Raw genomic sequence first — 21,733 nt, 5'->3', positions numbered from 1 at the left:
CCTGCACCCCCCCACGTCGTGAAGGGCTGACCCAGTGCTGCCTGCCCCAGGCCAGGGGGTGAGACCCCCCCATCGGAGCTGGTGCTGGGCTGCGGCGCTGGAGCAGCAGATCAGCCCTTCATGGAGGGCAGGGGGCGCAGGAGGCTGAGGGGCGGCTGCTCCTGCTTCCATTCTTGCACGCACCCCTTCCCACCCCCCCTTCCCCTCCCAGCCAGCACTGGGCTGCAGGGCTGCAGCTGCAGGAGGTGCTAGGCCGGACTTTCGTGCCAGGTCGGGGCACAGGAGGCTCTGAGGGCCTCCCCCCGCCGCTGCCTCATGCAGGTCAGGAAGGGCCGTCCCAGGTCGGGGGGGGTGAAGCCGTCCCATCCAAGCTGGCACCAGGCTGCGGGGCTGCAGCAGGAGAGGTGGGCACCGTGCACAGGGAAAGTGTGGGGAGGGGGGATGGTGGAGCCAAGCCTGCATTTGCACTGCCCTTCCCTCCCCCCCGCAGATACAGACCCCCCTCCCCACGGGGGCAGCTGGGGGGCGGTGGCTGGACCCCTCCTGTCCTGTGCGTGGGAGAGTGGGGGGAACGTGAGGCCTTGGGAGGGTGGTAAATGTATGCTTGGCCTCCGGGCGCCCTTCCCTATGCCACTGAATTCACCAGAGCAACAACAGTGTATGTGTTGGGGTGGGGAAAGGAATACAGGCAGATAGGTGGGCAAGGGTTACAGAACTACATAGGATTAAATTTTGTGCAGAGCTGCTACGTGTTACAATTCCCATTCTCACCAAAATACTTTCCAGTGCCCCCTACCAAAATCAAATTTCCCCTCCTCGCTATCCAGCCCTTACCCCTGACTATCGGCCTCTTCTCTCCCAGCTTCCCATTCCATGCCTATGCTGCAAGCTGTCCAACACTCCCTCACTGCTGGTCACTATCTACTTTGTCTTCACTTCGCTTGGCAGACCAAAGTCACCTTGCAAACACTCCTTCACTCCCCTTAATACAGGTCCGCCTCCTCCCTATCTCACTCCTGTTGTGGAGGCTTTAAAGCCCACAAATGCTGTGCTCCCATTTTCCCCTTCCTGCTCATCCTCCTTAAGCCATCTGCCTGAAAAGTCAGCTGGCAGTGTGTCTCAGAAGGGGGGCTGCTTGCTTGTGTGTTGCAGGAGGGTGAGGGCTGTAGTACTTCTGCTGTCTAAACCTTCCTCCCCATGAGCTTATGGAATCAGGGCCTTGCCAGCCTCTAATCTGGGGGGCTGCCCCCACCCCACTGAAGCAGTGCTGTTGATGTTGCTGGTGCGGTTTCTGTCTCATAGTGGCTAGTTGGTGAGGAGATTGTACCCTTGGGGAGTTATTGCACAGTCCTGGTATCTGGGTATGGGAGGCAAGGGGTGGTCCTGGCTGAGTCATTACAGCATGCTTGTGAAGAGACAAGCACATAAACCTTCCCACTTCACACCCAGTGTTGCACATGATTCTGGAAAGCTTCCCTGTTAAACCCAAGTGCAGCTCTTGGTCCTCGCATTGCTGCTGCGGCCTGCTGAGTGTCTTGCTGGATTTTGTAGGTCTTTTACTCCGTCTCTGAGCCATGTCCCTCTGAGGCAGCTTCCATGTGGGGTTAGCCAAAAGAAATATTCCTTAACTTGTTTTCAACCAGTGCAACTCTGGCCTCTGCCAGCAATGTGGTTGAAACCACTGGTGGAAAATGAATTATTGAACACACCAGATGAAGTGGTGTACCTCATGAAGAAGGTCATAGCAAGAACTAGGAATAACTTTCATATGGGACCTAAAGTTCACCATCTACTCCAGTTCAGTACATAGACCAATGGACTGCATAGTGTGAGCCATGTCTCAAGAGCAGTTGTGGGATTTCACTCATTCCTATTTAGCATTAGAGACTTTCAGAATCTGAATTTTAAAAGCATTGGTTTACTGTTAGAATTGCAGAGTTCAGTAGTAAATTCTGGATAATGTCTTTTCACTGTCCTCTTACCCAATGCCTTCAGATGAGGCATGTTTTGCCTTTCCTGCAGTGGCTACTTTTATATTGTGCATCTCTCTTTTCTAGCTGGGTCACATAGTCCTTGTTTGCTTGAGTGGGTAGGTGGGAAGGAGGAAATGCCAAACAGCCCATCCACAGAAGATTAAGATTGATAAACTTCAGAATACCCTAGTCCTTTCCTTAGCAAATAAGGCAAATCTGCAGGTATTGAGATTTCTGTAACGTTCAAAAGAGGTTGCCATAATACTTGTGTTTGATTAAATAGTAGTTATCCTTCTCTTACCCTCTTTGCACACCCAGACAAAAAGTTCCCGATGAAACTGATGAGGGCAGTTCCTGACGAAGGCAGCGTGAATGATGTGAAGATCACAAGACAGCAAACGGGTGGGAGGATGGTGATGGCAGGAGCTTCTCTTGCCTGCAGAACGGTGTTTGGCAGTGCTGTGGTGATGTCCTGTCATAATGAAATGTTATAATGCTGTCAGGATGTTGTCAAAAGTGCTAGTGTCTGTTTCCATGGAGACCCTCCTTGTTCCCAGGGAAGCCCAGGAATGGCATAGTATGTGGCCATGCCAGCTGTTTTTAGGCTCGCCTGCTGCTTGAAATGTATATGTGCAGATACACAGCAGTTTCTATAAATAATAGTGGCCCAACATGTGCATGTTGCAAGGGTAGAGGTATTGTAATAGGCCATTCATTGTCTGGCCTCATCAGTGGGCATACAAAGCACTGAGCTAGTCAGGAAACTTTGGATGTTATAGGAATACTTAGGCTTGCACAGAGATGCAACATGTTCAGAATAGTGAGGGGTGGACAGGCAGAGTGGGTTGAGGAGATGGGTGACGTGTAAATTCAATATGTTACTGGTAAAGAATGTAGTGTGTGAATGCCTGATCTCTCCCTTGTTAAATCTACTTTTTCCACTCACTGTGTGGTGGACCTGAAATGGCCAAGATAATGCGAGGGAATACTTGGGGAAGGAGAGGAGGAGGGCTTCTTCTAGATTTCCCCACTTCAGCCTCCTGCTTAAACTAACTTGTCACCTTGGCCTGGTAAGGCAGAATTACTCCAGTGGTGGTCACTGCAGTATGTCTGAAGAATGTTTTCAACCCTGGGGAGGGTGGGGCAAGTTTCCAGTTGAAGAGCGTTTGGCTCTGTGCCACCCCTGTACGTGCTCCCAGGCCTCGGTCGTTCACCCACCCCGCGATGGGTAACTGTGTACTCATGGCCACAGGGGCTGCCTTAATCAGTCTCTCAGTTTCTAGGAGGGCCTGATATGCTGCAGCTATCTGCTGCTCTTACGGGGTGTAACAATCCGCTGCACCCCCCAACTTCTTGGACCAAAATCCTATAGGTGCTCGGCGCCCAGCTTGGTGCCGCCAGAGGTTCTAGGAGGCTGCCCCGTCCTGAGCCAGCAGCACGTCTAATTCAAACGGCCGACCCTCCACAAGGGGTCCTAGTGCTTCATACTGGAGGAGTCCCTCCTTGGCTGCTTCAAAGGCAGTCTGCTGCGCAGGTCCCCACTCAAATACAGCTTTCTTTTTCGTGACACCATAATGGGCCGTAACAGCAGACCTAAATGTGGGATGAACGGGCACCAGAAGCCCAGCATGCCTGTGAAGGCTTGTGCCTCCTGTATTGATGTGGGAACCTTCAGGTCCAGCACAGTTTTCAAAACTTTCTTGTGGATTACTCGTTGGGACCCTTGCTGGATCATGCCCAGGAATGTTATCTCTCGGACTGGGCCCTGTACCTTCTCGGGGTTAATCTCCCACCCCCTTTCTCTCAGGTAGTGCACCGTCTGGTCCAGGGTCTGCCGGATGCAACAGGATGTCATCTACGTAGTGGAAACGCCTCCCTCCCTCCATGGGGGGGGCTGTTTCCAAGTCCCGAGACACCAGTCCATGGCTTGGCCCTCCAGGGCCAGGGGAATAGAAAAGAACGCATTAGCCAAGTCCATTACTGCGGGCCACTGCCCCGCCTCCTGAACCACCTGCTCCACAATAGTGATGATATCAGGGACGACTGCGGGCGGCGCATGCTTGTTCAAATTCTAATAGTCCACTGTCATTCTCCAGGACCCATCAGGCTTACGCATGGGCCACACTGGACTATTGTATGGGCTGGTGGCAGGGCGTAAGATCCCTACCTGCAACAGCTCTGCAATAGTCTCCTCTATTTCCTTATGTCTCCCCGGCAACCAATACTGGGAGGTGTGCACTGGAGAAGGGGGGGAGGTGCTACCAATGGGGTCCATTTGGCGTGCCCCCTCAGGACTACCTTCACAGGCCTGATGCCCATGGGCCCCAAAAACTCCCCCCCCCCCTCCACCCCGCACAAAATCTATATCCACTTCTCTTCCAAACAGGAGGTCTATTCTTACAGCATACTCTGGGATTGTAAACACCAGAACAACAGCCAACAAGGTGGGGGGGGGCCCACCACCTATGGCAAGCCACACTCAAACTGGCTTCGCCTCTATCTGGGCTCCCCCATATCCGTCTACTACAACCCGTGCCCCCGGGAACCGGCTGGGGTTCCCATGGACCAGCATCATTTCGGCCCCCGTGTCCACGAGGGCCATTACCCACTGGGGGTCTCTTCCTTTTTTCCAGTAAATGGTCAACGGTACATAAGGGCGCCAGTCCCCTATGGTATAAGCTCATACCGCAATGCCTGGGGGAGGACCCGCCACCCCTCATGCCAGCAGGCTCAAGGGGTCTCATTAAGTCAACCCCGGGTACAAGAATTGCTTATGCTTGTCGGGGGGCGGGGCTGACGGTGTGGGTTCTCCCCTCCCCCTCCCCTTTTTTTTTTGCTTCAGTTCTTTCCAGCGTTCTAACAGCACCACATTGGGCTGCCCACATTTCCTAAAATACAAAAAAAAGCCCATCATTTTTCTACCCACCTTTGGGGGTGGCAAATCATTATTTAAAACACCTCTTTCTTTTCCAAATTTTCTTACTAATTATAGGCAAAACAAAGGAATTATCTCCATATTTTTCTGTGTCCGGCTGACTTTTTCACAGCCATAACTTTGTTTTTTAAAAGCTATTGCATTTTATGAAGCATGGAAGTACCCAAAGGGTTAATTTACTCACAAAACCAAATCATTAAACCAAGAACTTTCCTTTGATAACACTATCACCCTCTGAATAGTTCCACAACTGTTACCTTTAAACATTTCCATATCTCTTAACTGTTTAATTCCCTTCAACTTTTGTAGTATTAGCTTCTACCAAAGCTACTTTTTAACTCTTCTCTTTCTTTTGAATCACTTACTTTGCCTTTCATTTACTATATTTAAACTTAATTACATTATTCTTGGCTGCCATAACTTTTAACATGTGAAATATATCCCAAATTCCTTCTGTTAACAAGCTCAGAAAAACAGAAGTGCAAGTGTGTGTGTGTGGGGGGGGAAGCAACCAATTAACCTTGTAAAATCATTTCAAATTCCAGGCTAACAGCAACACATTCTTTAACCCTTTAATCAGGGATTCACAACGGCTGTGGTTAGCTGGGGTTTTCCCTTGAGGCGTCCAGATCATCCCGAAGCGCCTGCACCCCCTTCTCCGTTTCACGGAGTTGGTCCTCTAGGGCACAGAGTGCGGTCCGTAGGAGCCACCCCAGCTCCCCCGCCACCATCCGCTCCGCCCACCCTCTGTTTTCCAGCCGGAGCTCGTCCATGGCCTTTGCCAGCGCAACCGGCATAACGGCCCCCACACTCTCGAGCTCTGGCCATGCGGTTGGCGCAGCCCACCGACCAACCTTTTCAGCCACGGGTGACCACATTCCGGAACTGGGCCAACTGGGGATGCGGCTGACACCCCTCCCCCCTTGTGCCTTTGTCCCAAACAAGGTCATGCTTCCTTCCCCGGTATCCTGTTCGTGACGCCAATTGTTATGCCAGGCACCGCTGCTCACAGGTGCCTGCAGGTTCTGGATACCAGGTGAGAAATAAAAACATGCCCACACCAGGTAGGTACACTTATTTCTAATCATGGCTTACGCCCCAAACAGCAACGGGAGACTCTAGGGCATGCTGCGAAGCAGGCTGCCGGGGGATTTTGCCACACAATCCAAGTGGATTCATGGCTGAGCCTCATTGCGCAGTTTGCATTTCAAGCTTTTATACAGCATTCTCTAGGGAACAGCAAGCATTGGCTAATTTACAGCACCTGACTGTGCTTCCTCACTTTCCTCCCTTTTTGGCACAGAAAGTAAGCTACACAGCGGGTTGCAAAACCGGCTCTGCACCTTGTTTTCCAAGCTAGGCAGCGCTCCTTATAAAACTGGCCTTATCAAACTGGTTCTGACCTTATCTCTGTCCAACGCGTCACAAATATCTTCTGCGGCCTACAGTGCCCGGAAAGAGCTCTTTAAAGTTTGGAAAGATTATGATGAGTCAGAAAACAAGTGCTAAGATTACAAGACCTCCTGAAGCGAAGGTGTCCTGCTTATTACATGAGGTATCCCGGAGCTCATGCGGCTTCTCACAATACTCCCCTTGCACAGTGGGCCCTATGGCCATATGGGATCCCACTCAGACCTGACTCCATCCATTTGGTTCAGGTCCTGGGGGTAGCTAACGGTGAGTCTGGCAAGACCTGCTTTCTGGCCACTTCCTGCCTAGCTTCTCTGTCATCTGCACCACGATGCAGCCGCAGTTAAAATGGCTTTCAAGCTGATGGGGGATGAGGCCAATAACTGATTCACTTTGCATAAAATAAGTCAGCCAGTTTCCCTCGTGCTGTGTGGGAAATAGATTTGGCTGATAAGCACAGCAGTGTTAATTTCCTATCCCACTTAGGGTGCTGGTAAAGAGATTACAGACAACAAAGTTGCTCCTTTCTGCTGTGGAAATCCCACTATGCTGCTGTATTCCTTTTTGTTCCTTTAGAGAGCCTAGCATGGTCAGCAAGAGGCTGCATTCCTGTAGCTGTTCCCTGCCCATGTGCATCTGGGCTCAGCTCCACTCCTGCGGGGGGCGCTTCTTGTAAAAATTAGTCATAGGTTGTGCAGTGACAAGGAAGAGGCCAGGGCAGAGGTCCCCAAACCTTTTGTTTCACCCCCACCCCCCTTTACCCGTAATGGACACTGTCCACAACCCCTCCTCCTGGGGGAAGGGAGCAGAGCCATAGTTGGAGCCGAGGCTGGGGTCAGAGCTGCAGCTGGGGCTGCAGCCAGGAGTGGAGCCATGTCCGGGAGCAGGGCCACAACTGAGGCTGTGTTGGGGGCAGGGCTGTGGCTGGGGGTGCGGCCAAAGTGTAGCTGGGGGCAGAGCAGGGCCTGGGTGGCGCTCTCTCTCCACCCCCTGTGGAGGCTGCTCTGGGCCCTGCCGTGCCTTCCTGAATATTCCTCCCAGGAGGGGCGTGACCCACAGTTTGGGGACCACTGTGCTAGGGAATGTCCTTCTGTTGTAACAGTCCATCTCAGGGGCATTGCTGGGGTCTGTTAAGGAACTTTGATCCCTGGGACGGGAGGTTACAATTGTCCTTTTTTATGAAGTTGTGACGGGGGGTAGAGGAGAGGCTCCTGAATGCCTTTGTTTATAGGGGGTGTGGGCTGCTATTCAATATGTGGAGTAGGTGAACCAGCTTACTGGTCTGGGATAGGGTTTGCTGAGGAAATTCTTGACCTGACTCAAGAAGAACTAAATGTAATGCCTCCTTGAAATTCGAGTAGTTTTTCATGTGGTCTGTATGCTTGCCTTGAAATTCCACCTTAGGTTCCTGCTGAATGTATTGATTTCAAGGCTGGGATCTTTTTTGTCTTCTCCCTGGTGTTTGCACCAGACTCTTTGATTCCCACACACAAGGCTTTTTGTTAGGGTGAAATTAAGGTTGAGAGCCTGTATGGGTACCTTAGATTAAAATCCTTATAACGTAGCTAAAATTAAATACATCCAAACACATGGAAATTCACAGCCTTACCACCTTACCTCGGCCTCCATAAAGTGTCCCATGGAACATGAGTTCCGCCATTTTGTTTCTTAAATATGTGTGTCCAATAGTAAATGTGATACTTTGTCATCCCACTCACCTTTGTTCTGTTTAGGAGTGCTGAAGTTTCATAATGTGAGCCACCGAGGAGTGGATATGGGCATACGCTAGCAGAGTCTGGTAAAAGGTGGATAGCTGATTTGCATATAGAATCATAGGGCCTAGGTTTGAGAGGTGTTTAACCACCTCAGCCACCTTGCAGGATTGGGCCATTGATGAAGAATTGCCAGTGCCAGTTGTCTAATCCAAGATTGGAGTTGGCTTATTCTCAATTTGCCCTTGGTGCTTATTTTATGAGACATTGTCATGGCATCCTAAAATATTTTTGTCACGTTCAATCTCGATGAAATGTATTTTGTGGCCCTCTCATTGTACCAGACATTCCATGTCCTTTTTGTGTACATGAAGCACTGGGCTCCCAGCCAGTTAGTGCACGTGTGCAATGAGAGGATTGCGTCTCCTTTAGTTAGTGCTATGGGGAAGTGGGACGTGAGTCTCCAGGTGAACTGGTTTATAACAGTGTTTCTCAACCTTTTAAATAGCAGGTACCCTAACTTCTGAAAATGTTAATAAGTACCCAACACTCAAATACAATCTTTTCCCCCTTTACTGCTGGACGACTGTATTTCTCGTAAAGCAGGAGAGTTCTGAGTTCTACCGTGCTGCGTGGCTGTGGTAGATCTAAAAACCCCCTGCTGTTTCTCCCCTCCTTCCTCCTCCCCTTCCTCCATATAGGAGCAAAGGTTAACACCAGCCAATCACTATGGCCTGATGGCAGGGTCATTTGGTGTTCTCCTCACACAGGTGGGAACTTGTGAGGTCTGAGCAGGCTCTAGCAGCCCAGAGTGGATAGCAGTGCTCCCCATGGCCATCCCTAGGGGGGTGCGGGCCTGGGGCAAATCACACTGTGTGGGCCCCTCTTAAGAGTTTTATACTGGTAAAATCTGGGGCTGTCATAATTGTCAATTTTACTGCTCAGCTAGAGCAGTGACATTGACAAGTAAACCTGTGGGTAGAGCCCAGCTCCAGGACTGGGCAAGCTGCTGGGCTCTCTGCCTGGCTTTCTGGGCACCAGGCTTTGAGCCGGGGAGGTGAGCTACCACTTTGGCAAGTTGCAGGTGGCTGCAGCCTGGCTGCCAGCCCAGGAGGTGAGTGACTGCCACCCAATCCGAGCTGGGGCAGAGGAGGCTTCCGCGCAGGCTGGGACCTGGGTATGTGGGCAGGCGGCAGGCAGCTGCTGCCCATCTTCAAGCCAGGGCACGGGAGGCTGTCTCTCAGCTCAGCGAGCCCAGCTCGCAAAGTGCAGGAGGCTGCCGGGCTCCCACCTGGGAGCTGGGACCAGGGCAGGATGTGGGCGGCTCCTGCCTGGCTTCCCAAAAAGCCGGGACTACCGCACAGTTTCCCAGGACTGGGACTGCTACCATCTGCCTCTCAGCTAGGAGGTGGGACTGGGCGGGAAGCCGAAGGCTGCCGCCCACCTCCCTTCACTGGGTTTTTTGCCGCGTACCCCCTGCCTGTATCTCACGTACCCCAGGGGAATGTGTACCACAGGTTGAGAAACTATGGCTTATAACCTGTTTACAGTGGAGGTTCCCAAGAGGTAATATAGGGCAATTTCTTAGTGCAACTTCTTAATACAGTCTGATATCCACAGGAGGAGCTCTGAATTAAACGGATATTCTCTCTGCCTTGGAATACAGCAGGCTTTAGAAAAATGGACCTGCTTCTTGTGGCTTGGGAAGGGGTCCAGAAGGGGTCTAGAAACAGTTGTTTCATACCAAAGTTGCTCTTGCACAGCACAAGCTCCATGGAGATTTGGTTCATGGGGTAATCATTGGGCACTATTTAATTTCATTCCACGGACCATTAGCTTTTCATTTCCACCAATGGTGGTAATGGCTGCGTAACACCGTGTCTAAGAGTAACCAAACAATGATGTGTTTTACCAAAATCCCCTCTTTTGGGGCAGAACTGAAGTCTCCTCAGTGTGTTTCTGACTGTGGATGATCTCATTTAGTATTTGGTGCATATAACTGCTTTTGTTTTAGTCTCCAGTTGCCTGCTTGAGAACACAGAAGCTGCAAGAATCCTGCCATTTCCTTCGGGAGTTGTTTTCAGGGTTACTGTGAATATGTAGAGAGATTCTCTTGTGTTTTGCTGATGTCAAGAGACCTGACAGCTTGTGGTAAAAAGACACATTCACAGAGCTTGGAAAACATGAATTCCTTTCCACTCTCTAAATCATGCATATATACACATGAATGCGTGTGTCTGCATCTGCATACCCCACCAGCCTACTTCATGTAAACACATGCTGTGAACTCACACATGGCATTCGCTCTCTCCAGCTGTTGCTGTACTTGCATATTGTGGCAGCCATCCCCTAATTCCAGGCATAGCAGGGTGAGGCAAGTACTTACTTAGAAATATGTTGTAGGTATTTATAAATGCACAGTGTATCTTGATATACTGGTAGCCGAAAGTCTGTGCTTTTGCACAGGTGTAATTTGTAAAGTTGTGTTTTAAAAACAACAAAAAAGCAAAAATGACTGAGAATTTAAAATTGAATGGTAACAGACTATGAATCCCTGAATCCGGTGATATTCTGAGCAAAAAGAGCTCTTAGCTGTACTTGTAGCTCTCCATCACGTCATGCTGACCCAGTAAATATGCTGGGCTTCAGAGTGATGTTTGGGATTATTGTGTATGCTGATTGTTTGATGTGTGTGTGAGTTGTGTTGTGCTGGGGGAGAGTGTGTTTTTTGTGTGTGTTTGTGCAGGTGCAGATGAGTGATGTTTGCTGCAGTGAGGAGCAGTGTGTGGGGAGGGGAGGTGGGGGTGTGTTTTTGAAGAACTGTAGGAATTCTTTGCTGTTAATCTTTGTTATCAGAGGCCAAAATATTTTCTTAGCCCCCGAAGGGTTCTATCCCAAGGACTGCTGTTAGGCTGGCCCCAGCTGGCATTCCTCCTTCTGCCTTTGATACTAGTGGTGCCTTGTTGTAGATTGTGACAATGCTTGGGTGGATGGTGGTGATGCCAGGCAGTTCAAGGCACCAGATATCTGCATTACTCTGCCCTTCTCTCCCTTCCTGAGTCAGTGATAAATTGACTCTTAGCAAATATTCAGATTGTTGTCCATGTCTGCCTGGGAATTGTTAGTGTTAATGAAATACTCAGACTTGTCTATATTGGAGCCAGAGAAGTCTGTCTGAAGTAAGGGGCAACAGCAGAATAATGGGTGTAGGAATACATGCCTCTCTCTGAGCAGAAGCTGCTTCATATGAGTTATGAGTTGATGACCCAGTTTAATGTGGTATCTCTAACAAAGTGGTACATGCCCTAGCAGTGCAATTGCCAGTAGCAAGTATGAACTCAAGTACTGGCCTGCAGCCTGAACCCAGGACCTCTCCTGCCTGTATTGCAGCTGGTCTATCCACAGAGACACAACGTGAACTTGGATCCATAGGTGGTATGATATAGGTGTGGACTGGTCATAGAATATCACAAGTCTTCTGTATTCTTTAAATAAAATTTAAAAAGTTAACTTTTAAAAAACAACCAGCCAAACAAAAAGCCTGTTACATCTCTGACTGAGTTTGCTGCTCACATCCTGGGATGGCTGATGTATTATGTAATTACTCTGCATTTGTCTGTTGCAGAGATTTGCCTCAGTATGGGCAGAAGCAGTGGCAGTCCTATTTTGGGAGAACCTTTGATGTTTACACCAAACTCTGGAAATTTCAGCAGCAGCATAGGTAAGAAAATGCTCCTGAGAACCATCTTTAAATGATTAAACAGTGTTTGTCTTTTTTTGTTTTAGGGTAGTGCCTGAATCGGGTCCCATTGTGCTGTCCAAGCACAGGGGGAGGGAGAAAGTTCCTGCCCTAAAGAGTTTAAATTAATTTAAACCAAAAATATTGCATATAATCTTTTATTTATTTGACCTTTTTTTCCCCAAAACAAAACCACAACCTCCCAGCTTGCTTACATGCACACTGCCTTAATCTGCTGATGGTCCTCTGAGCCAATCTGGAATGGGCTCAATGTCTTGCTACTACACAATCTGTGTCCTTTCACACCTCACTGTATCTGGCCCTTTTGAGTGTTCTCAGAAAGCTATAACCCTCTTTTACGTTCATTGTGAAACACAATGATCCCTCCAGCTGTCACAGATTTTTGCAAGGAAACCTCTCTGATGTGGAATCCCTTGTTTTGCGATGTGCCCCTTCTGCCAGAGCTGGATTATAAATGCCATGTTAGAATTTAAAGCTTTCTCTAAGGGCTGTCATTGCAAATACCCACATAAATAAGGCAAGCAGGATTTGGCCATAGAATGGTGTCTTGACTTATATTTGGCTGGGGTGCTGTTCTGGGATATGTTAATACTCTTCCTTTTCTCATGGGATATATTAATACTCTTCTCTTGCTTGAAATAGACAAGTACTAGACAATCGATATGGGCTGAAGCGGTGGCAGATTGGGGAAATTGCCTCCAAGATTGGGCAGCTCTACTATCATTATTAGTAAGTGAATCTCTTACTGTGCCTGCTGGGGAGAAGTAGTGTTGTTGGTGGCCCCATGCAGCACACAGGGTGGTTGTTCCAGAACAATTACCTTCCTGGGCCAGCAGTAAGGGGTAGGGGTGGGAGGAGCCATGTGTACTCTTGAGTAACTTGGGAGCAGTACAAGAAGGCCGCAGGCGGGACCACATACAGCCTTTGTTGCTCAAAAGGATTCATTGTAGAATCAAAAAGTGGATCCCACAAGAGACCCCCATGCCTGGATATTATTCTGCTAGAATCCTGTTGACACTGCTAAAGGGTCATCTACCCCTTCGTCTTCAGAGTCACTTTAAAATCTTCCATATCTGTTGCATCTGACTCTGCATATAGATTTAGTTACTAGTTTGGGATTTTAAACTGTTGTTCCCCTTAAATCTTGCATGTTAACTCGTCACGTGACTGGATGGACATGAGGTACTGACATCCGATCTTTGTTGCTGGCTACATCCTTAGACTGTCTGAAATTAAGTTGAAGCTCTGGAATCTCCTCTCATCATGTGCTGGGATTGGGAAACTGGCTTTTTCATGTGGCACTCATTTATGAAAGTGTGTGCCGTAACCACTCGAACATCTTGTGTATCAGTGGTGGGGATGGGGTTGGTATGAATCTCTACATGGAATAGTGAGCTAATATGTTTCTTCCACAGCCTGCGCACATCTGAAACCAGCTACCTGAACGAGGCCTTCTCCTTCTATTCGGCAATTAGACAGAGATCGTATTACTCCCAAGTCAATAAAGAGGACAGGTACGACTGCACTGGCATCTTGCGTTTTTCAGGATTTGAGCGGTGAGCAGAAGCAGCCTTGAATTGTAAACTGTGATTAAGGGGAAATAACTGGAGTTAAGAGCAGCTCTGTGGAGGAAGTCTTTGTTAATCCTAACAACTTTGATTAAACACTTTACTGTAGAACCACCAGCCTTGTATGGGAACTAGAGAGATTAGCAGCTGGATTGAGCAGCAAGGAAGACCTTTAGCTGCTCATCTGTGTCCTTCCCGGCCCTTGTTAACAGTGTTGTCACTGGGAATTACCCTCGTAGTGTTCTGGAGCTGGGAGATTAACTTGCTCATGTAGAAGCAAAGTAGAGGAAATAACAGGTCCCTTTATTTTTACTTGAAACTTCTCCGAAGTGCAGGGGTGTTGGCAGTTCAGCAGCAGCACATTGACTAGGGTAACGTGGTCTGTCCCATCCATTAACTATTCCAGAAAGCGATGAGAGGTGCGCTTCTGTGGGGTGCAATCCTGAGCAGGGCTCATACACAAGGATGCTGTGAGGTGTGGCCTAGCACTTCAGGCTCCTAAGAGAATAGAAGGATTCAGTATGAGCAGACCTTGAATTTAAGAGGTTCTGGCCATCAGTCCTGTGCTCTGGCTGGGAGGTCAGGCCTCTGTCTGGTTAGAATTGAGGAAGAAGTGATTTGGACTGGTTTTGAGGAAGAGATTTTTATACTGATGATGACTGCAATATGGAATTGCCTGCCAAGTTTGTTACAGGCACTCAGCGATTTTGGACTGGGTTGGCAGAGTCTAGAGACTTGCTAATTATCTGAATGTACCCACTGAAAGTCTGCATATAGACTAAACTACTGTTTTAGTCTCCTTTATTGTTGGACTCAGATCTTAGCTTATTTTTTCCTGGGAGAATCTCCCTACTCCTGGTTGAGGTGCCTGAACTCCTTCAGGCTAGATGTGATTGGCAGAAATATCCTGTTAATACTGTGGAGATTTATTTTACAAAGGTGAAAATGTGGTGAGCAATCCTGGGACATAATGTAACTTGTAGATGTTTAATGTTTTGTTCTCTTTGATGGTTTGACACGGTGGTCCAGAATCTCATTTGTGATCCATCATCAGATGACGCAATGGAGGACACAAAGGTTCTGACCATAAACTGGCAGGAAGCCAGCAGAGCCAGCTCCTGCACCAACCACCCACATCCTGGGATCTGTGAAAGGCAGCTTGGAGCTCTGCTGATGTGTGGGGCCCTTTAGGGAATATGCCCAGCAGGTCTAAATTAGAGCAGCCCCTAGGCTGCTTGAATTCATGCTAGGGTTGGCACAGACCATCTTTCCATGACCACTGCATTGATATTTTCTTTTTATTCTTCAGGCCTGAACTGGTGGTTAAGAAGCTGCGTTATTATGCAAGGTTTATAGTGGTTTGTCTTTTGCTCAACAAAATGGATGTTGTGAAGGACCTCGTAAAGGTAATTTAATGATATGAGGACAATGGAGGGTGTACTTGCCTTGCATGTAGTGGGACATATGTCTCTTTCAGCTGAAATCTCTCACATAAGATCTCAGCTGCTGCTGTACCTGTTAATCTTACACCTTTAACTAATGGGAGGAACAACATCCTGATGTGTGTGGTATTATGTGCATCATGGAGGCACAAATGACCTGAACATTTGACCAAAGAGTGGTTTTGCCTTTGGTGGAAGGCTGATCTCATGAAGTTGGGTTTGGATAAACCCCATACAGTGTGGCTGTTCATATCACACTTATTTCAGTTGTCTGAATGCTTTAGGGGTCTTCTCTCTAGCCTTGTGCATCTCCCTCGCCTGGAGCTCCCACCTCTCTCTGACCTTAAAAATCTCCATGACCCTCCCTTTCCATGAAATCCCTCCCATTTTGATTCCATTGAAGGATCCTTTAGCCCCTTTGCTCAGCATAGTGTTTTGTTCCTTTCCAGTCTGGTGCTCAGAGTCTCTGAAGTGTTTCTTGCAAATGAGAAGAAATGTGACGTTCCAGAAACCCCAGTATATACAAGACAGGGAAAGACTTCAGACATTGTTAAAGGACAGGGAAGATAGAGAGTGTGCGTGCGTGCAGTGAGGGAAGATTTACTCTTCAGAACTGCTTCAAACGTTGGGGGACAACAGATAGATGGGGTTAGGGTACAGACCAGTGTTCGGCACTGAGCAGTAGTGGATCTTTGATATGTATGGAGTTGAGGGAATATTCTGGACCAGATTAAACACTTTTAAAAATTATTGTATTTAGGTAAAATGTTAAGATCCAGGGACCTGCTGGTTTCTGTTTGAAGACACTTAACCTTAAGGAAAAACATCCCAGTAGGCAGGGGTGCCTGGAGTTGGGAAACGGTTTCTGGAAACAGTCTTGCTCTCCGAAGAGTAACATTAGGAACACCAGACTTCCCCAAGAACCTTCCTATATTGCCCCAGCATGGTGTTGTCAGTTGTATATAGGCTGCATTGCTCTGTCTGGTGTCTGTCCTACTGGACCAAAAGAGCTGCACAGTATGAACTAGCAGAGGAGGTAGCTGGAAAGGACAGGCCATTCACTTCTTGAACTTGTTTAAAGTTATCTGTAACCTTAGATTTGAGTCAACACTTATAATAGTAAGAAATTACAATAACCAGTTTGATGCTTGTGTGCCAGTTAATTTGTGTCTGAAATAAGTGCCATCCTTTTCTCTTGGATCTGTTTGAAAGATACTTGTGTTCTCAGAGTGCAAAAAAAGGGTATCTGGAGTCCTGGCTTCTGAAGTAGCACATGTTGGCCAACTTCTTGGCCATGTTCCATATTGGATATGGCTATGTGGGTAATAATAATCAATACTTCTATAATTAGATTGCTTATATGTCTCAACCCTGAAGTGCTGAGGCCGCCTTATTTGAGAGATGACTGCCTTAAATTCTGAAAAAACAACAAGAGTCCTGCAGCACTTTAGAGACTAACAAATTTCTGCAGGCATGAGCTTTTGTGGGCTGCAACTCAGTCAGATGCATTAAATAAAAATTAGATAGGAGGTGTGTGTATATATATATATCCAAGGGTAAGAAACAACAATGGGGAGGGTAGGTGTAAACAAAGTCCATTCAGTTAGAGTAGATGAGGCCTATTCACAACCATTGATTAGGAGGTGAGAATGTGTGAACAGTGACAATTACTTCTTGTAATGAGAGAACCATTCCAAGTCCCTGTTCAGACCCAGTCTGATTGTGTCAAGTTTGCAGGTGAGTTCCAGCTCTGCAGTTTCTTGCTGAAGTCTGTTTTTGAAGTTTTTTTGTAGACGTGTGGCAACTTTCAAGTCAGCTACAGAGTGTCCTGGGAGATTGAAGTGCTCTCCGACTGGTTTATGGATGTTACCATTTTTTGTGTCTGATTTGTGTCCATTTATTCTTTTGCGTAGTGACAGTCCGGTTTGGCCAATGTACGTGGCAGAGGGGCATTGCTGGCACATGATGGCATATATTACATTATTTGTAATGGTCACTGTTCACACATTCTCACCTTCTAATCAATGGTTGTGAATAGGCCTCATCTACTCTGAGTGGACTTTTTTTATACCTACCCTCCCCATTGTTGTTTCTTACCCTTGGATGTATATATATATATACCTCCTATCTAATTTTTATTTCATGCATCTGACTGGGTTGCAGCCCACGAAAGCTCATGCCTGCAGAAATTTGTTAGTCTTTAAAATGCTACAGGATTCGTGGGTTTTGCTATATGCAGACTCACGGCTACCCCTCTGGAACTTAAATTGTGAAAGATATTCATTATTCCTCTTCCTTTGGACTGTTTACCCAGGAATTGTCAGATGAAATTGAAGATTACACTCATCGCTTTAATACTGAGGACCAGGTGGAGTGGAACCTGGTTCTTCAAGAGGTGGCGGCTTTTGTTGAGGTGAGAGGGAAGGAAAACTTGGTCTCTGCAGTTTGTTTGAAAGCTTCCTGCAAAAAAAAAACAAAAAAAACCCTCCTGCTTTAAAAGTAAAACATGGAAACTCTTCACTGCAGACTGTTCTGAAGCTACACCATGGAGAGCAAGCTAGTAAGGAAAGGTCTTGTGCGCAGGTGTAACCCATTCCTCTCCAGTCTTGCTGATGAAATATTCTGTAGAAGCTGTTAAAGAGGCTCCTGTGACTTCAGTGTCAGATCTGCACAAGCAACATAAAGCTAGCAGCTAGATGGAAGTGTGAGGTTGTGAACTGCTATCTCCCAGCAATCCATCACCTCTCCTTATACCTGGTGTTTAAGTGACACTGGGATCAGAACACAGCAATTGGCATGGTAACTAGTATAGAAAGTCTGCCAGCTACAGGGCCGTCGTGGGAAGCCTGCTGATGCAATTTGCTGACATTTTGACTGTATTATTAGTAACATCCAAATAAATATATTTTGATGCTTGCAGTACTGGCACATTATTCTGGCAATGCATAAGCAATATGTAATGGAAAATAGTCTTGGCAGTTACACTGACAGTATGTCTTGGCATAGCTGTAATATTGCCCTTTATATGCCTTGCTACAAAGAAAAATGAGAATTTCTTTATTCTCTAAAATAGGAGACTGCTTCCTGCTCTCCTCCATTTGCACAATATATACCCCAATATTTAAACATTACTAGATTGAATTGCTGCATTACTGTTGGCTTGATTCCTTTGTTTTCTCTTCAGGAAAGAGGGGAAATGTAAATAATGCAGGACTTTCCTGCCATGTAGGCGTGTTACCAGTTATCTGCATGGGCCTCATGTGGATTGCCTGCTGCAGTTGTGTTAATGAAGTTTGTTTCCCCTGATCTGGGATAGCTAATTCAGATGGCTTATCCTACATGGAGTACTGTCTATCAGCTGCATTAAAAATGCTAAAACACAAATGTTTGTATTTAAATATCCATGGTACTTTCTTTTAGTCCATAAGAGCAGCTCCTTTTCCAAACTGGAATTGTTCTGTGCCTTACAATATAAAAGGCAAATTATTGAAAGAGAAATAAAGTTGTTGTCTTCACTTCAGCTGTGGGATGTCTGTTATGAGTGACAGGACTTAAGTCCCTTTTGCTTGTGGTCATAGACCCTCTAGGCTTCCTTGGAATTCATGCTCTGTGCTGGTTGTCTTTCCAGGCAGATCCTGTGATGGTTTTAAATGATGACAATACCATCGTAATCACCTCCAACCGACTGACTGAAACGGGGGCCCCATTGCTGGAACAGGGAATGATCGTGGGACAGCTCACTCTTGCAGATGCATTACTAATCGGGAATTGCAATAACCAGGTAAAGGAGACCATAAGGAATTATTTGTATGTTCAGTCTTTAATTGGAGTTGAAAGCAGTTAGGGTTTTTCCGATCCTACAAAAGGAAATTGGAGAGTCCAAAAGAGGCAAATATGGAATCTTTAGCAATGTCAAGAGTGACTGTAGGTTAGCTGAGAATTTGACAAAGCTGAGTGATAGCCAACAAAACTGTCCTGTTCTTTCGAGTTTGTCCTTTTGGGTACCCCACAATAGGATGCACTTGCACCCAAGTGTTCTTGACTAGAGAATGCAAAACAGAGTCCGTGGGACTGGGCTGCACAGATCTCTGATACCCGAAGCCTGTTGTGCGCATTTAAAATGTGCAAGTGCCCATGTCTTTTGTGGGATAATCTGTCTGGAAAAACCTGATCTGTTGTATTGCCTATTATGTAACACTTCAGTATGAGGGTCACATCTCAGATGATAAAACAGCTCTTACCTGCTAATTCCTAGGAGGCAGAGTTCATATTTACCCCATGCCAGACAGGATGCATTAATGATGGCAGTGTTCCTCTTGCAGGTAAAGTTCAGTGAGTTAACAGTTGACATGTTCCGAATGTTGCAAGCACTGGAAAGGGAACCAATGAACTTGGCTTCACAAATGAACAAACCTGGAATGCAGGTGAGTTTGATTTTCAATTGCAAACTTGGCAACAGAACTCTTATTAATTTTAGGCTATATTGTTTCTGCTCTATATAGGGAGCATGGCAGGCATGCTGTTATAACTCTTACCCTGATACTTACAGAAAGGGAGATCAAATTCTAGAGTTTACTTGAGTAATGATGGTGTGTCTATTGTATCAGAAGCTTCAGTAGCAAGTATTTTTTGGCCATAAATGAAAGACTTTATCTTGTTTGCTCTCCTCCCAGAGCCCCTCCATTTTCTTTGTTTGTTCGACTTTTGCTTTGTCCCCCTCATGTGGGTCTCCCTGTTAGTTTAGGGAGCACTTTCATCTGTTCACTATTCATGTGTTTCATCTGTAGACAAAGGGAAGTATTATCAGCCCTTATCTTTTGTCCACAGACTTCACTGCAATGTGTTGAAATACAAATAAGTCGCCTTGGTTATTTAAAATAGAAGAAAATGTTTGTGTCTTGGGAGAGTAAAGTAAAAAACTGAGGGGCTAGAATCAGGCTTACCTTTGCTGTTACCTGGGAGCGTCTTTGCAGATGTTGCTAGGGAATTTTAGTAAGGGATCGGGAACTAACTGAATTGGAGAGGTTCATTTGCTCACCTGGTTCTCTCTAAATTATAATCCAGGATAAAAGATGGATTTGGGTGGTAAATTAAACTGAGGGGAAAGCTTGAATACTGGCTGTCAAACGGTTTCTGACATGAACTTTGTTACCATGCTACAGAGTAGAGAATGCTACATGGGCAGACGAATATGCTAGGGTAGCATCAATATTCAGATAAATGGAAGTTTAACAATAAAGCTATTTTAGCAATACACATGTTGCGTTTTTTGTTTTTTAAACAGGAGTCGACTGAGAAACCTACTAGGCGGGAAAATCCCCATAAATACTTGCTGTATAAACCTACCTTCAGCCAGCTGTATACGTTCCTAGCAGCAGCGTTTAAGGTTTGTAAAATCAGGTGTATTTGCTAGTTGATTTAAAAGACCTCCTCCAGGATTCTGGGACAGCTGGAGAGTCATTTCTTCCAATGGGACCTTGCCGTAACTCTTAGATTCTGCATTCCAGGAAGTCTCTCTGTCTCACTAGATATTGAAAAGGGGTTGTGAGGGAGTTGGTTCTCTTACAGCCTCTGAATTAATCAGCTATTTAAAAAGATACATCTGAGTGCCTCTGTAGCATACATCACTGTATGTACCCACATGGATCACTTGATGATTGCCTGTTCTGGTCATTCCTTCTGGCCGCTATCAGAAGACAGGATACTGGGCTAGATGGACTGTTGATTTGACCCAATATGGCTGTTCTTACGTTCTTTTCCTGCACATCCACTGATTGAAGAAGTGTCTGTGCAAGGGATCTAGATAAATGCAAAGGAGCCACATAAGGCTGAAGAGCAGCCAGGGCTGAGGAGTTGCGCCAGTAAATGGCAATGATTTTACCAGAATGTATGTAGTGTGTTACAATAAATGTCTGCCTTTTCCCCTGCCCCTTTTCTCTCTCCTTGAATTTCAGGAGCTGCCTGCGAACAGCGTGCTGCTCATTTACTTGTCTGCCACGGGCGTGTTTCCCTCAGGTCGTTCGGATAGTGAAGGTACAATAAAGGAATGCTCCCTGTCATGAGCAGGGCTTGAATTCGCTTTATATTTCAGGATAAGAGGCCAACAGAGATCTCACAAAACTCCTTTCAAAGGACAAGTCCGATTTCATATGCCCATCTACCTGACAAGACTGGCTTTCTTTTGGACACACAGCAGCTAATTCTCTGTGTTTAGCTCACAATAACCTACTGACTTGAAACCTTTTCAAAGGACATGACCAAGTTTTTGATATATCTGAAGTATTAAAAATGTCATGAGTTTTGAAGACACATGGCTCAGTTGGTCCATCACTGAAGAGTTAGCGTAATAAAATGTTCAGCAATATCTGGCATTTCTTCCTAATCTGAAGTATCAAAATGGAGGGTCAGGAGGATAGTGGCAAAAGGGCTGAAAGTCTCTCTGCAGAGATTGTTGTACTCCTTATACATTTGTTGATGTGACAATTCAAGCCCTTGTCATGATTTTAATAATTCCCTTCACCTCATCTTCCCATGTTACCCAACCCAGCAGAATATTGGGATGCAGATACAGTCTAAAAATCTGAAAGTGGCCAACCGGTGCAAATGCAGTCAAAAGATTTTACATTCGTATAACTTATTTTAAAGCGAGAAATTATTTGAAACATCCTAAATATTGTATGCACTTCATCTATTTGAGACTTGCATTCCTTTATAAAATGCATGCTTTTTCCATCCCCCTTGCATGATTTGTGGATCTTTCAAAATGCTAAAAGAAAAAAAAATCCCTGCAAACTTTCTATTGTGGCAGTGGTTTTTTTCTTAAATTGCTTTTAACATTTTACATTGTGATGCAACCCATTGTATTTTAGTCTTAATTATGTTGTGTCCCTTGTAACCTGCGTTTTATCTAACTTCACTGCATGCCTTGTTTCA

General features: G+C 46.3%; 1 protein-coding gene across 6 annotated transcripts in view; it reads left to right on the top strand.

Moving 5' to 3' along the window:
• The window catches only part of SCAI (suppressor of cancer cell invasion), an 83,259-nt gene that overhangs the window by 40,666 nt on the left and 20,860 nt on the right, over positions 1-21,733 (top strand). For 3 of the 6 annotated variants that reach the window (XR_010918563.1, XM_067541704.1, XM_067541703.1), the window contains exons 4-12: positions 11,656-11,751; positions 12,433-12,519; positions 13,206-13,304; positions 14,668-14,764; positions 17,115-17,213; positions 18,429-18,581; positions 19,123-19,224; positions 20,085-20,186; positions 20,755-20,833. Coding sequence is in view for 4 of the 6 variants with exons in the window: in XM_067541704.1 (XP_067397805.1) it covers positions 11,656-11,751; positions 12,433-12,519; positions 13,206-13,304; positions 14,668-14,764; positions 17,115-17,213; positions 18,429-18,581; positions 19,123-19,224; positions 20,085-20,186; positions 20,755-20,833 (914 nt within the window). In the remaining 2 variants the exon portion in view is untranslated. Of the gene's footprint in view, positions 1-11,655; positions 11,752-12,432; positions 12,520-13,205; positions 13,347-14,667; positions 14,765-17,114; positions 17,214-18,428; positions 18,582-19,122; positions 19,225-20,084; positions 20,187-20,754; positions 20,834-21,733 lie in introns of all 6 variants that reach the window. The other 3 variants (XR_010918562.1, XM_067541702.1, XM_067541701.1) reach the window with 1 other exon arrangement.

Source organism: Emydura macquarii, unplaced genomic scaffold (assembly GCF_026122565.2).
Source record: "Emydura macquarii macquarii isolate MOO-44397 ecotype Brisbane River unplaced genomic scaffold, CSIRO-AGI_Emac_v2 contig_691, whole genome shotgun sequence".
NCBI lineage: Eukaryota > Metazoa > Chordata > Testudines > Chelidae > Emydura > Emydura macquarii.
The sequence above is the reverse complement of the archived record's forward strand: the minus strand, read 5'-3'. Positions and strand labels throughout refer to the sequence as shown.